General features: G+C 42.8%; 1 protein-coding gene across 1 annotated transcript in view; it reads left to right on the forward strand.

The window, feature by feature from the left end:
- The window catches only part of DIAPH1 (diaphanous related formin 1), a 127202-nt gene that overhangs the window by 54806 nt on the left and 55712 nt on the right, over positions 1-16684 (forward strand). The window contains exons 16-18 of the mRNA XM_061586127.1: positions 1264-2169; positions 3927-4044; positions 5513-5518. Coding sequence (XP_061442111.1) covers positions 1264-2169; positions 3927-4044; positions 5513-5518 — 1030 coding nt within the window. The remainder of the gene's footprint in view (positions 1-1263; positions 2170-3926; positions 4045-5512; positions 5519-16684) is intronic.

Here is a 16684-nt window from a genome sequence, read left to right on the forward strand (position 1 = left end):
ACAAAATCTAGGCACTGTTATGAAATTTAAAATATAAGACAGGCTCTTCTCACAGACTTAAAGAAGTTAAGGTTTATAATCTAGAAGAACTGAAAAGGTGAAGGAGACACATAAGGCAGGTGAGAAGGGAATAAAGACAGGAAATATATGTTTGAAGGGAAATGAGAGAGAAAATGAAAAGAGTGGCCAAAGTATAACTGCATGAAGTAAATTTGAAAAAGAGGAATGGTTAGAGATCCACGTTGGTCTTAACAAAAGTGGCTAGATTTCGCTATGTATAGACTGTACTCTGGATGGTACTCAGGGTAGATGAAATGGCTATCCTAAGATGACGGGAAATTAGCAGACAGCTTTTCCCCTTTCTTGGTGCTTTTGATGTACAAAAACATTGAGAAAGAATCATCCTTTTTTATTCCATATTTTGATATCTGTGTTTTTCTCTCAGTTTAGTCATTAACACATTTGAATGGGCCCTTGAGCCCCCTTAATTGGCAGGGAAGCTGCTATTTATTGTTGACAGCTGCTGCTAGATAAGATTCCTCCTCCTCTGCTCTCTTTCTGCATTGAGAAGGTAAGGCAAGAGGAGTATTTGTTCAGTGGTCCCAAAGTTTGAGCAATCCAGTTATTCAGTTTTTGTCCAATTGTTAATGTGTTATAGTGGATGTATTTTATTTTTAGGATTTATGGACTCTTCAGGCAAAAAAAGCTTTCCGGAGTGGCTAGCATAAGCTTTAAATAGTAAAACAACTAATATGGTTATAATCCCATAAAAACAAGAGGAATGGGGGGGGAACCTTTAATAGTGTGGTAAAAATGATGTGTGGTCTCGACAAATAAAAAGATTTTCACCTGGTGCTGGGAGGATGTCAGTTGTACAGGACATTGCAGCAATCCAAGTGGAATAGAAAATCCTGAGCTTGTCCCCATGACTAGATTGAACCCAGCTCTGCAGATCTAGTGTGCCATGGAGTGGCTTGGATGTCTGTATATAGCCTGCCTGATAAGATTGCCATCGCAGGATGGCTATTCCCTGCACGTACCTCACTGGGCACAGTCAGCAGAGTTAGACACAGGGTAACCTCACAGCTAGTTGCATCATTTTGTACTCATTTACATAGATACAAATTTCTCAACTGTGATATAAAGAACCAAGGAGGTAACACAAGTGTAGAGATGTCTTTATGTTACACAAACTTCTGCTTCTTTTGCTGGCTTGGAAATTAGATGCTGTGTTAACTTGTTCTACTTCTTTTTATACTGTAGAATTCTACGCTGTCAAAGGAGCTTGAAGATACCAAGAAGAAAATGGAGCATGTCCCTTCTTCATCTACAGGATTCCCACCACAACAACCAACTCCCTTACCTGGTGAGGCAGGAGTTTCTCCTCCTCTTCCTGGTGCAGTGCCTGCTCCACCTCCGCCACCACCACCTCTTCCTGGCGCAGCAGCAGTGCCTGCTCCACTTCCACCACCACCGCCACCGCCACCACCTCTTCCTGGTGCGACAGGCATGCCACCTCCTCCACCACCACCTCTTCCTGGTGCGACAGGCATGCCACCTCCGCCACCGCCTCTTCCTGGTGCGGCAGGCATGCCACCTCCGCCACCGCCTCTTCCTGAGATGGCAGGCATGCCACCTCTGCCACCGCCTCTTCCTGGGATGGCAGGCATGCCACCTCCGCCACCGCCTCTTCCTGAGATGGCAGGCATGCCACCTCCGCCACCGCCTCTTCCTGGTGCGGCAGGCATGCCACCTCCGCCACCGCCTCTTCCTGAGATGGGAGGCATGCCACCTCTGCCACCGCCTCTTCCTGGGATGGCAGGCATGCCACCTCCGCCACCGCCTCTTCCTGGGATGGCAGGCATGCCACCTCCGCCACCGCCTCTTCCTGGGATGGCAGGCATGCCACCTCCGCCACCGCCTCTTCCTGGGATGGCAGGCATGCCACCTCCGCCACCGCCTCTTCCTGGGATGGCAGGCATGCCACCTCCGCCACCGCCTCTTCCTGGGATGGCAGGCATGCCACCTCCGCCACCACCTCCTCTTGGGATACCACCTCCACCCATGCCTGGATATGGGGCCATGACAGCTCCAGTTCTTCCATTTGGATTGGCTCCAAAGAAGGCTTACAAGCCAGAAGTTAAGCTGCGGAGAACTAACTGGTCCAAGGTAGCATTTTGCTAGTGATTCCTAAATATGTTTGCCCCATTGCTGGTGACTCTTCCTTTTCTACCAGCCATTTGAGCTCCTTAGTCTACCAGTGGTAATTAAAATGCTTTCATCTGTTCAGTTCTTCCATAGAGTGTCTATTTGGCATTTAGTGAGGGTAAAGAGAGAGATTAGCTAGTTGGTGCTATTTCTGTGGTACTGACTTAGCTTCACATGATTTTCTGATGTTAGGGCTGTGATAGATTCTCCTATTCCCAGTGGATGTACCATTTTGTGGGTGGAGTAACAGCTAAAACATTAGTTTAGGAAGCTGCAGCTGGTGCAAAATGCGGCCACACAACTACTCACTGGGGCAGGGTATCACCAACATGTCACCCGACTGCTGAAAGAATTGCACTGGCTGCCCATTTGCTACTGGGCCAAGTTCAAGGCTCTGGTTTTAGTGTACAAAGCCCTATACAGCTTGGGACCAGGATACCTGAAATATCGTCTTGCTCCTTATATACCCAGTCAATCACTGCGCTCTGAAGGTGAGGGCCTCCTGCAGATACCATCTTATCAAGAGGTACGTTCCGCACAACATAGGAAACAGACCTTTAGTGTAGTGGCACCTATTCTGTGGAATTCCCTCCTCTTAGATATTAGACAGGCTCCATCTGTGTGGTGTCACATTTGAATAATGGGAGTCCTTCAAAAATAATATAAATTCTAGCACAGTAGCTGTGTAAGTCTGTTGCAGCAACAACGAGTCATGTCAAAGGCTAACAGACTAACTGTGGATTTTGTGGATTAGAGTCCATTTCATCAGCTGCATAAACTGTTATCCTTGATTAGCAGGCAAGAATATGCACAAGCCCTATACAGTTTTGGGCTGGATTATTTTAAGGACCACCTACTCCTGCACACTGGCTGAGATTTGTGGAAAAAACCCTGCTTCCCCCATCTTCAGAAGTATTGGACAGGCCCTTCTCAGCTGCAGTACCCAGACTGTGGAATTACCTCCTCAGCCTCTGCCTTATCAGCCTTTTGATACTTTTGATGTCCCTTTTGGTTTTGTGGCTCAAACCATTTTGCCCCTGGTTTTATGCTACTTAATGAGCCTGTTTGTCATTATTTAGTGTTTGCTTTTTATTTGATTGTTTTCATTGTAATTCTTTTTTGTGCCCTACTTTCAGGGCCATTTTGGGCAGAAAAGTAGTATATAATTTTAATATAAACAAGTAGGAAACAATTGTTAACAGAGGCTAAAAGGCCATAAAATGTAAGATCTTCATTTGGTTTGCAGATTCTTATATGAGATAAGAACAGTGACCTATTTGCAACAGCAGTTATTGGTTGTGATACAACCTTTCTAGCTGTGGTGTTCTAATTTAACAGTTCTGCTGTGAAAGAAGCACAGTACCAGCTAAGGCCAAAATTGAATAGAATAACATTTGCTGCTAAATTCTAGTTCAATAATATATCAACATACATCTGATGAAGCAGTTTGTGTTCCACAAAATGTTCGTCATAATAAATCTATTAGTTGTAAGGTGCCACAAGATTCTTGAGAGAGAGGGAGAGAGATAACAGCATCACAGTAGAGTTGGAAGGGGCCTATAAGGCCATTGAGTCCAACCCCCTCCTCAAGGCAGGAATCCAAGTTAAATCATAATTACATATATAAGTACATAAATGTACATGTTCACTAATCTCCCACAGAAATATAGTAGTATTAATGTGTGACGTAATTTCTGACTGTCTAACTTTCCCTGCAGATTACAGCCCAGGAACTATCTGAAGAGTGTTTCTGGGTCAAAACTAAGGAGGATCGTTTTGAAAATGATGAACTCTTTGCCAAGCTGACTCTCGCCTTCTCAACTGCACAAGCCAAATGTAAGTGATGCACTTGGGAGCAGTAACAGCTGAAGGGGAAGGGGTGGGAGTGCCTTTAGCAGATCTCCACAAGAAGCAGAGGGGTACAGTGGCCATATCTGCACATCATTCTAAGCCAAGCACAAAGTGCTGGCTCCCACTCAGCCACTTTCCTCATCCTTGGGCTTTTTAAGTCAACATGGCACAACAGCTAAGCAAGGCTTGGCTAAGCGTGTTATCTGAACCTGGGATTGTGTTTAACAACAATCTGTAGATGAGACTTGTCATACGGCTACAGGTTGCAGTGGAGGAGGAGAGACCTTTAATCACAATCCAAGGTCAGATAATCTGCTATATCAAAGTTTAGCTTGGTTGCCATCTATTCTAAAAAGCCCTAATTATTTTTAGATGTAATCTAAAAGTAAATATATGTGGGTATGGGGGGGCATCTGTTATTTGACCTTAGAATCTGATATTTGGTTACTATATCTAAAATGATGAAACTGAGGTATCATACTTTGGGTACATAATGAGAAGACATGATTCATTAGAAAAGACAATAATGCTGGCCAAAACAGAAGGGAGTAGAAAAAGAGGAAGACCAAACAAGAGATGGATTGATTCCATAAAGGAAGACACAGACCTGAATTTACAAGATCTGAACAGGGTGGTTCACGACAGATGCTATTGGAAGTCACTGATTCATAGGGTTGCCATAAATTGTAATCGACTTAAAGGCACATAACAGCAACAACAGTATCTCAATATGGAGGTTCCATTCTTTTCCTTTCTTCCTGTCTTAAGCATTGATTCTCCATTAAATTCTCTGCTAACCTCTTAAAGCCATTGCTAAATCTTGTTTGAAATCAATTCCTCAAGTTAGTGGTGGATTTTGTGAAGAAGGCACTTTCATTTTGAACCTACAATCTATACATTTTGTTGGATAACCCTTCTTAGTACCGAAAGGGAACAAATTCTATTTATTTTCCCCACTCTTCATAATTTTATGTACCCCCAAATGTGTCTTCTGTTGCCTTTTCTCCCCTAAAAAAAGAACCCCAAATATTTTAATATTTCCTTATAAGAAGGATATCCCAATTTCTTGATCATTTCCATTTTTGCTTTATCTCTGACTCTGTATTATCCTTTTTGAGACGAGGTGGCCAGAACTACATATAGTATTCCAGATGTTCATGTTATCATGATTTGCCGTTTTATTTTCAGCCATGTTTCCAATAATCCTTAAAGCTGGAATTGCCTTTGTGGTTAGGAGAAGAGGTGGCAGATGGAAGCTTTACCACTGCAGTTGTGGAAATAATTTTCTCCAGTCCCTTAGTAGTCTATGGAAATTGGAGGCATTTAAGGAATTGATGTAATTTGTTTGTGCTATGTCTCATGTAGTATTACACATTTTAATATGTACTTTTCATCCTTCCTCGCTTCACTGGTGATTCTTGAACTGGATACATCCTGTCCTGGCTGATTGCAGCCAAGGGTGAGTACATTACATGTATATTGTTAAATTTTGACAGGTTTTGAGACACATAATCCTTAAGACATCATATAAGAAGAATTTATTATTATTAATTATTGTATCCCTATTTGTCTAAGCTTTTTTTCATTCCAAAATTCTTAGTTGCAAACCAGGAATAAGATAGTTGGAGGACCAAGGGCCATTAAAGGATAGCGATCTGAAGAGTTGGAGACTTGGGGGAGTGGTGGAGCCGGAAGGCCAGAAAAGGGGCAGTGCAGGTTAGAGAAGAGGCAGTAGCTGTTTTTTGGCAGTTCTACCCATGCCCAACCATGCATTGCGTCTGACTGATGATACCCTACCTTTTCCGGATTTTCTTGTCATCCATAAGAGTTATAAAGTTGCTGGTTTTAAATATGAAACCTCATATTCTTGGGGTGTCCTTGACTGCTGCCTTGTTTCACACTCTTCAGTGCTATCATTTGGCCTTAGTTCCTACTGATGTGGTTTCTGTGATACTCCACCTTGTACTGCAGGTGGTGTTCACATGGCAGAATGCTCCTCTGCACAGAACAATCTCTCTCCGCAGAGGACACTAGCTTACAGGGAGAAGAACCCCAGCCTAGACCTCTCCCTGACATGCTAGCTTGCTTTGAGGAAGGTTAGTAGCCTAGTCAAGTAGGTTACTTGATCCCGTCGCTTTTTGTTGGTCATACTATCTTTGCAACTTTATTGCTTTTTGTTAAGCTGGTTTCCTCTCAGCTGAGGAACCAGGAATGCAGGTGCTTAGGCTAAATGTGAACAGGCAGTTTGAAGAATTCATCACTTGACAGACTGAAACTATTGCCTTGTTGATCAGTTCGGGTTATTGTCATCCATTTGGTTGGATAGTTTTTATTCTCCCTTTTATGGTGGATGTTCATCTTCTGCTCCTGTCCTTGCACTGCCTTTAGCAGTAATAGCTGTTCTTTCTGCTTCCTCTTTGCAGTCCATCAGGCTTGGATTAGTGTTGTCCCCTTATTGATAGAATAATTCCTCTATTTTGTTTTTATGGTTTTCAGAGTATCTCAGGGAAACAGGAAGATTATTTCTAGTTGCAATATTAAGAGAACAACCTTACCTAGTGGCCATGAGTGTTTGACAGAGTATCCTTCTTTCTATATTGGTAGTAACCAGGCTACAAGTATTGTGTCAATGCTTACAAAGATGATCCCATCCCTCTGCTGCTCTCTCTGTAACACTTTTCTGTTGTAATCATTGACTCCAGCACAGTCAGGCCCTTATACTGAGGCGATGTAAAGGGCCTTGAGCAAAGCTTTGTCTTCTCTCTACAGTCAAATCATATTGCTTCTGCACCAAATAAACCTTTGTATGGATTGGTAACAAGTATGGATACTTGGTTGGGATCAGTCTGTAAATCTTTGTAGTGTAGCGTAGCACATACTTCCAACATTCTTAATAAACAGATTGGTGCCAAGTTATCTGAAGGGCCATCTTCACCCATATAATCCTGTCTGTACATGAATGTGTGTTTCACAAGTCCTTCCCTCTTGGTTGGGCTGGTGAGCACAAAGAAAAGGGCCTTCTGGGTACTGGCTCCACAATTGCAGATCTTCCTTCCAGTTGACTTGCACCTTGCCCTTTCAGTATAGGCATTTAAGCAGACCTTGAAGACTTTTAACTTTGGTGCTACCTTTAACTAAGATCATAAGCAGCTTGTATACTTCAGAGCTGCTTTCTGACAAAAGCTGTAAACTTATCTATGCCTACCGTATCTTTTGTTTCATGTATCGCTTCATTCCATGTACATCACTTTCTGAGGGTACGGTCCTAAAAAGTGGCTCATAAATACTTTGAAGAAATCATCATCGTCTACAAGTTAATATAAAATGCTGCTGAGGAGAGTACTACCATGGAAGATTTCACCTAGGATGTTTCTGATAAAGATTAGGCATAACTTTCTGCTGGGCTTCTTTGGATCAGATTATTAGGTCCTTTATTGAATATACTCAAAATTGTTGCCAAGCTAATTTAGAGAAAGGCATCTAGCTGTCAAAACGTAGTGGTAAAGCTGCTGTTGCAATTTGCCATGGTGAGAAATGAGAGGCAGGTCTTCCAAAACATGGGTTACCCCTGGGGAATCTTCAAAGGCAATACTTGGGAATAGGTAGGCTCTCCTTCCAAGTGAGGCAGCAGCTGAAAATAAAGACCAGACTCCGTTCATGTGCTATTTCGCAGGAATCTATACTGGGATTAGAGCCAGGCTAAAAGTAATGTGCACCCTCTGAAAATTTCTGCCAATTTGAAGTATTTATTCTTCAGGTGGGAAATCTTTTACATTTTCCAAACTTTGAACTAATCCTGCAAGCTAGTTCCACTGGTAGATATCCCCTGTAGTGTTATTGATATATGATTCGCACAGATTGTTTGCCAGCCTGAAGGCAGTGAGCCTCCAAAGCCAGCAACAATGTTTGTTGGGTCGGTGGGGATCCAATCCACAGGGTACATCCATGGGTATACCTACTCTTGAATCAAGGTTTGGTGCATCAAAAAATTGACTAGTCATATTTTGTGAACTCACTGCCCATTATTTGACCATTGGTTAAATATTCAAGAACTTCATGGTGAATGAAGGTGGCAGTTTACTTTTTAAAAAATTCATAAAGGTGTAATTTGTTATCAGGGTTTGGAGTGAGAGCTGTTGCAGTCAAGGGCAAATCTAGCAGCACAGCAAAGCTTTTCCCCCACAGACTGCCTGTTGTAACTGCAGACATTTCTAAACAGGGTCACAGGCAATCATCAGAGGAAAGGGCCACTATCTAGTGGCTAGAGTTGGACTAGGGTCAGAAGGATGCAGGTTCATATCCTCCTTCAGCCATGAAACTCACTGGGTTGTGTTGGTCTCCTTGCACACTCTCTAAGTCTATCTACCTCACAGAGTTGTTGTGAGGATAAAGTGGGAGGGAATATGTACCACCCTGAACTCCTTGAGAGAAGAGTGGAATAAAATGTAATAAAGCAAATAAAATGAATAAATCATTATAAATTTTTAAAAGTTAATATTATTGCACTGTGACAGCTGTCTATTTTTATTTTTGTAATTGGCATAAATCTCCTGTTGATGATTATCTTATTTATTATTCTCATAGCATTAAAGCTTTAAGATACTTAACCATTTTCTGTTTAATATTTGACCAGTTAATAGACCAAATGTTTTTTGACTGGTCAGATAACCAATCTTACTTGGATCGCTTGTGGAAAAATGAACCTGGGCAATGGGAAAGACAGTGTGTAAATCAGCTTTTATTTGACAAGAAGCCATTGGTAAACTTCACTTGGAGTAATATTCCACCCTTGATCAAAGCTGTGGTAGATAAATGTTGTCAAAGCCACAAATAGCATCCCTACTTTTTTTTAAAGGTAATTTTTTATTTATAACATTATTAGAAAAGGGCATTAAAGCTGTCTACAGAGTGGTCCTTGTCCTTATGTGAACCCCACTTTTTATTCAAGCCTTTAACTTTTAATTGAAATTACACAGTTGCACTTAGTCATCCTCAGTGGGGTGGTCTGCAATCAGACCAGAGAGCTGGTGCCTGAAAGACTTCACTTGCCCGGGCCTCAGAGTAGGCCATTAGCCAGGCATTCTTGGGGGGCAATAAGTACACTTCAAAATTTTAAGGAAGGCTCTGCGGCTGTGGTTTTAGATTGAGATAAGAGGCTCTTCTTCACTTTTCCTTTCTCTCATTCTCATTTTTAGTAACATTGCTTTTTTATGCATTAAGTCAATCTGATGGCTTATGACAACTGAATGCATTAGAGCCATACTTTAAAGGAATCCTTTCAGGAGTTTCAAAGAGTGCTAATAGCTGGCTTGTGCCTAGTGATTTCCAGACCATCAATATATTCTTAACGAAACAGATAGCCGGTTTGTGCAGACCCTAATTTTAGCAGATTGTAGATCTTGGCACTAGCCTGGGAACAATATGGACTACCATCTTTGCCAATTCCTTTTGATCAGCTTCCTGGTCAGCGGAGAGTGTTCTTCAGGCCCAGGTGAGTTTTTTCCATGCAGGCTAAATGAGTGCTTAAATTGAATCTGGGAGATCTGTGGCCCTCCAGATGTTGTTGAACTCCAACTCCCATCAGCCCCAGTCAGCATGACTCATGTTCAGGGATAGTGGGAGTAGTTCAGTAACATCTGGAGGGCCACAGATTCCCCAGGCCTGCTTTAGAGGAAAATTGGCCTTCCACCACTTGTTATAATCTCTTTATACACATCCCAGCATATCTTTTAATTGGAGGCAGAGCAAGTCTCTCTAATTCGGCTAGGCTTGCCACAACAATTCAGTATTGTGGGCTGAAGGTGGCAGGTTTGGTGTTCCTTGCACTCAACTTTCACTTGAGGCATAGCAGATTCATTCTTGGCTTTTATTATTAGCTAATGAACTTCTGTTATAATGGATATATGTGGCCCTACATATTGTAGCAACCACTAGAAGCAGTAATGCAGAACCACTGAGACATCTTGCAGGTCTCTTCCACAGCTTGATGTAAGACTGACATCAGAGGCTAGTGTTGGGTGGAGGATGGCATCACCAAGTGTACTGGTTTATCTTATAGAAGTGATGTATTGCCATTACTTCACTGGGAGAAATTAAGACAGAAGTGTGCATGTGCCCTCTATTGGACAAGATGAAACATTACACTGGAAGTGATGTGTGACTAACCCACAGAAGCCAGGGGAACTGACTTATGGAGGAGGTTGTGATTCTAGAGTCTCTAGTTCCATTTTACAAAGAGCAACTGTGATTCCGTAATTAGGCCAAGGTTCTCTCTCCCCAAGACAGAACTTCAATTCAGATGCTGCAGGCCCAAATCTACTTCTCACCATTCCATCTGGTTTTCTGGAATGCTCATATTTTGCATGTTGTTACACTTGAAGATCCGTGCTTTGCTTTTTCATAACTTCTTCATAATCTGAACAGATTTGCTGACTTCTCCCTCTCCCGCCCCCAGTTTCTAGTCTGCCCTTTTTTCTCTTAGGGTCCCCATGCTTAGCTTTAGCCATTTGTGACATACCATTTTTGCATGAACTAAGATTTCAAATCATGCATCACACTTTTTTTCCACCTCCCCTTTCCTTCCCTACAACCCTAAGGAAGGACTGAAAGGTTTCATGAATGGACTTGAACAGAATGTGTGACATAAAGTGTCCATTCCTAGTAACTTTATAATCACAGAGTTGGAAGATTAGGATTAGCTGGAATTCTTTCTAAATCAGTGCTGCAGCACCTTGCTCAACTACACTAGCAATTATCTCCAAAAGGCCCAGATGTTTCTATTCTTACATAGTCTTCAAGAATCTGTCTTGTTGCTGACCAATCCTGGAATTCATGCTGTCATTAGAACTCGGGCAAATTCACAATTGGCCTGAACCTTGCATTAGCTGACATTTCAGGTCTGGTAGGGGCTCTTAAGGCTCATGCAGCTAAGAAGAATGGGTGCCTTCACCTTTAGTAAGGATCTGTGTGTAATGCTAGAGATCCCAGAAGACTTCATTTCAGGGGAGGATAGACCAGCCTAGTGTTTCTCAATGTTATTGAACTCAGTCCTTTTACTCTTAAACTTCTGACCAATCATCTTCTCAGAAGGCGAGCATGGAAGTTCCATGCATTGAGGCACAGTCTGCTGCTGATCATGAGGATCTCTAGAGTAGGTTACTAATCTAAATGCTGGCATTATAAGGCCCCTCTTTAAATCACATACAAAGAAGAAAGCAGAAACCCAGCGGCGTCTCTTCCTTATTTTCCAGACATGTTGAAATGCTGGGGTAGTGAGGTTGCAGTCACCCCTTCTCCCCATGAACACACCCATCCAGTGTAGATCAATCCTCTGCCAGGGGCATTCAGACCACCTGGTCTTCCTCCTGGCTAGCTGATAGGAATGGAATACTCAGCCTTCCTCAGGATCCTATCCGTCCCAGGAATTTTATTATTTATGCCAGCCAAGTTGCCAGCATGGCTTACAAGAAGAATGCCCCCCTTCCTCTTCCCAAGATTACAGCTCTCTGTCAGATTACTGCAGCCTCTGTGAGAATTCCATCTGCGACTCCTTTTCTTCATCTTCAAGAGAGCTGGCTGCATTTAGCTATTAAATCCTTCCAGCTGCACTGTTCTGAATTAAACCAAGCAGCCCTGGTGGAGTGCTGCTTGGGGTGAGCTCATCCAGGGACTCCTCAGGTACTACTTTACATCCTGGGATCTTGCAGATGAGGACCTGTACGAGTGCAGGACCTGCTCCCAAACTCTCTGCAGATAGAATGCTGAGTATGTCTGAATAGGTCCCTGGAGTATAATAATAATTATTATTATGCTGTATGCTGCAGAAGGCACCAAAAAGAAATTGGTAGTAATCATAGTAACTTTTATTTTAAAAAAGTCAGATGGGAAGTCCTTTTCTAGATCCAAAATAATAAAACTTAGTACTTCCTGTGCGGTGGTAAGGGGTTGCAAACTTTTAAAAAACTTTGTTTAATAAGATATTCCCATCATTCATCAGTAAGAACCTCTCAACTGTGTGCTTTGCACGCCACCTACTGGAAGAAAAGAAAATTATCTGAAAACTTTGTTATCCCTGCTGTGTGTGCAGAGAATGGTGGAACATACTTCAGTTTAAGTTGTTTCGCAGAGCTAAATAGCTTAATGTGCCTTTAGCTCATCAAAAGTTCTGTTGTCTACATTTCTAAGTGCCAGGAAAACACACACAGAAAATATCTGTTTGCGGAGACTACTGAAATAGTAATGCTTCAGGCCAAACAAATAAATACTTCATAATGTGTGCATAGTATTGGGAGCTTTTATGTAATATGTGGCAGGTTCACAATAAGATATAGTGTATGTCACCTATTCACATATTACTCTTTTTAGGTTAACATGTTTCATAAGTACATCTAAAAATACAAGTAATGAAAAGGGTAGACATGTTTGCAGACTTGTGATTTATACAGACTTACTTGGTCCCATGATTGGCTGTCACTTCTTGTTGAGTGTCTATGGCAGTGGAACAGCCATCAAAATCCAGCTGCAACATTTCTTATATACATGTAGTGGCATGATAAATGTGTTTGGGACATAGTATCAACCTAACATTAATTGTTGGGCAGCACAGAAGGGTAACAGCCTGGTTGGGACCCTAATACAATGGAATTATCTGTGAGCATAGCCACTCATTCTGCCATGCTTCCTTTAACATTTCTCCCAGTTGAGAATATCCTGCATGGGGGGGGGAGTGCTCTTGTTCCCAACGTCAATAAATGTATAACTATCCCAACAAGTGTAGAGAACAGGTCTTTTCTATTTTGGTAACGTTCATATATGCGGATAGGCCAAAGAAGGGCAACTGTATTGTAAAGCAGTGGCTATATGACTGCCTCTGGATGCCTCTTTGAGTGTAGGAAGAGAAGAGAGGGCCAGTTTCCTCCTAGGTCCAATATATGTCCTCTGGATGGCGTAGCTGTCCCTGTAACATTGGAAGGGAAGTGGACATGTGGGTGCATTAACGTGGTGTCACCTCGTTCTGGACACTGCTTCCCCATGGCTTCATCCCATGCCTTTCCAGTAATCTGTGCATGAAGGAAACCTGTCACTTTAGGTCATGCATATGTTATCAGAGTAGTGTGGGAAGAAGCCACAGGTGAAGTGGCTCCCATGCCACTGTAAGAGAAAGTGAATTAATCTCAAAACAGTGAAGCTTATCTTAGAGATATGAAGCTTCAACAGAGGCCTCATTTGTACTTATTGTTGCGTGCCACCCCAATCTCCTAGTGGTGGAAGATTTCCAGGGGTTCCTGCGCTTACCCAGGGTTTGGTTTCCATGGAAAGAAGGTCAGTAGAAACTCTGGTGTCTTATAGGATATATGGTTTTTATTTACACATATTGGCAACCTGAACTTAAGATGAAGAGGTTTACAGCATGAGCAGTCTAACAGATCTTGCTTTTTCATCAGGCTTGTAGGGAGGCTCCCCAAAGCCATGGTGCAGTGAGCAAGCCTCTCTGTGTCTCCCTAGATCCTTGCTTTTCCAGACTAAACTAAGAATATCAGCCTGTCCAGGATGGGTGGAAGAGGCTCAACAAGCTGGCTCAACTACCATTATTTACTGCATGCATACTTGCACCACAGAAACATGCCAATTGCTATATTTGAAGAAAACACTGTACCCTAATGGTACTATGGTCTGAAGGGGTTACAGATGTATGCATTTGTCCCAAGAATCCATTGTTAAGACCATCAAGCTTGGATAAGTCTCTTGTCCTCACTATTTGTTACATGTTTGTTACATGTGTTTGTTTTTAAACTTTTGGGGGAATCATAAGTGACTGTAATAAACTCTTCCTGTTAGGTCCTTATTTGCTTCATTTTGCTATGCCCTGTTGGGGCATTGCTTAAGTGAGGAATGGGGAGAGGGGATGCATTTTCCTTCTATTTTCCAGTGGGGGAAAAATTATGTGATTGCTTTGCAGTGCTTCTTTCATCCGCCAGATGTGCGCAGTTGAGCTACTTTGGCTCAGTTTCCTGGCAGTGATGTCAGAGCCATTGGATTGGAGGATGCAGTCGGCTGACATTGTGTCATCTAGGCGGTGGCTCATCTCCTCCTCCCACTCCTCCTCCCACTCCCCATTCCCCCCTCCCCTCCGGCTGGCCTTGTTTCTCTGAAACAAAGAAAGGAAAAGCCAGGGTGTTTTTTCCCACAGACAAAGGCTTTTGTTTTGCTGCCAGAGCTTATTGCCTTCTCCATCTGTTGCTTTCCTTTTATACCACCTATTCCTGGGGGCGGGGGGGGGGGGAAGAAACTTGAGCAGCAGCTCAGATCACATTTTAGGGACTCTTTTGTATTTCTTTTCAGGGTGGGAGAGGAGTTTGTCCCTGGGGAGGGGGGTAGAGAGGGGAACCTGAGATGATTATAATAATCAGGGGAAAACCTTTCCATCTGCTTCTGAGCTGCCACATCCTGCTTAAGTTAACCCTTCCTTGCCCCTCTCTTATATGTTGTTGGATGCTTAAGATAAATCCTGGAGCTCTTGGGGAGGGGGAGCAATGGATATTCACAGGGATCTTTCAAGCCTTTTCTCGGACTATGGAACCAGGCAACTGCCCTTTTGAAGCACCTCTGTAACACTGAGGTTTGCCCTCTTCTGCTTTATTACTGCCCTTGCTTCCTTTGCCCTTGGATTTGAAATCCAGCCTTTGCACATTTCTGTGAATATCCTGACAGGCTGCTGCAATCCCCTTGGCCCCTTGTTGGCAAGTATGGCTTCTTTGAGCCTTGAGAGGCGTGCCTGTGTGTCTCATTCATGCCCAGCAGCTGTCTGCTGATTAAGACTTAGGGACCCACCCAAAGGTGTAAGCTGCACTTTCCCAGCACTCCTCTGCTGAGTCATCCAGGCTGGGCTGGGAAAATGCATTTTAAGCTGTTTCTGCAAGTCATGGCACTCGTACAGAGACATTTGATGACCTCTTATGTGCTACAGTTGGCAGGGTTGACCATTGTTCTGATTTGTTACGGCAAACATGGGCTTATTCTCCAGATCTTCCTCTGAATTATCCCCACACACTCCATTATGCAGGATGCCAGCTTTTATGTGCTCTACATTGTACATCAGGCAGGGGACTAGCATGCGTTGTTTCCCATTTTGTGGTCTCCCCATGTGTCTTAAATTCATAATATAAGAGTTGAGTACTCAAGACTATGTAACGTGTAAGATAATACTAATTCAAATTAAGTGATCTTGTGTATGCACTGTTGCTTACGAGTGTAGGTATCTTGCTAGAGTCCCCCTGGTCCAGCTTTCTTTGAAAAAATCCCAGCAGGCACTAGAAGACAGTCCTTCAAAAATTGGACTGTGGTTTACTGGTGGGTTGTGGTCTACCTTGTGTGTACTCCTGTTTTGTCAATAAGCCACACAAGCAAGAGACATCATGTCTGAATCACCTGGAGGATGGAAGCTGCAAGTATACCACTTTGGATTCTGAGTGGCTGCTTTCATTCTCCATGCTTTTCAACTGTGGTTCTTAAGTCAGGCCATCTTAAGGGGTGAAAGCAGTTGCTAAGGATCAGCTCAGTTTTTGGTGTCCTGACAAAAGGCGAGTTGCTGTGCTTCCTAGTCAGTGTAATCAGAGGTGGTTGGGTAACCTCTCCAGCTGCCTCCCTCCAGCAGGAAGCTGAAAGTGAATGGGACAACTCTCAACTTTTGCTAAGGAAAGTGAGCATTTCCAAGCAAACTTTTCTTTTTGGTGGTTGTTACTTCTAGTCACTTTGGTTGTGTGGAGGTTCTCCATAAGAGTTTGAGGGTGGTTCTGAATGACAAGCGGATGTTGGCATCACTTTCCAAATAGCTTTTTGCACGATGAAAATGTTGTTTTCTTTCTTGCCTGTTCTTTGTTGTTATGATTATAAAACGGGAAAAGTTTGGCAGTGAATGTTTTAAAGAGAAGAGAGGAACTTGGATCTTTTGCCGTGTCTGTGTTTTCCAGCAGTACAACTGAAATCCCTGTTTGTGTGGAATTGGATATCTTCTTTGCAGAGTTGTGTGCCCACCCCAGAACAGAGATGTGTGGAGCCATAAGCAGAATATTAGCCATATTTCAACTTTCTAAGGAAGAAATTATTTCAAAACTTGATTTTTAAAAAAACAATATTATTATTTATTGTGTCATAGCTGTTTACATTTTCTAGCAAACCCTATCCTAAATTCCCTTGAAGTGCACTCTCAATCTCACTGCTTATTGACTGCAAAACCAGAAATTTTCTAGGGATAGGGTGTTGGACTCTTCAAGCACCAGATGGTGCTATTGCCATATTTTACTGTTCCCTGACTTCCTTTGCCGCATTCAGCCATTTTAGGGAGGATGTTTGCCTTCCCTCTAGACTCCATTTTGTGTTTATGGCGCAGAAAAATAAGTCTGAGGAAGGGAGGAGTCTGCAGGGAGGGTGAGGCAAGCTGAGTCAAAGGCTGTGGCTTTTTGATGGCTCTGTTTTTCTATCCCCTCTGATTCAGTCATGCGTGTATACACACACAGGCCAGCAGCAAGCAAGCTTTTTCTTTTTCTAGAAAAGCTTGTCTGTGTATTATCAATTCTAAACTCTGCATATAGGAGTGCTGGACCCCTTTTTCTGTCTGTAATACTAA

Source organism: Rhineura floridana, chromosome 1 (assembly GCF_030035675.1).
Source record: "Rhineura floridana isolate rRhiFlo1 chromosome 1, rRhiFlo1.hap2, whole genome shotgun sequence".
NCBI lineage: Eukaryota > Metazoa > Chordata > Lepidosauria > Squamata > Rhineuridae > Rhineura > Rhineura floridana.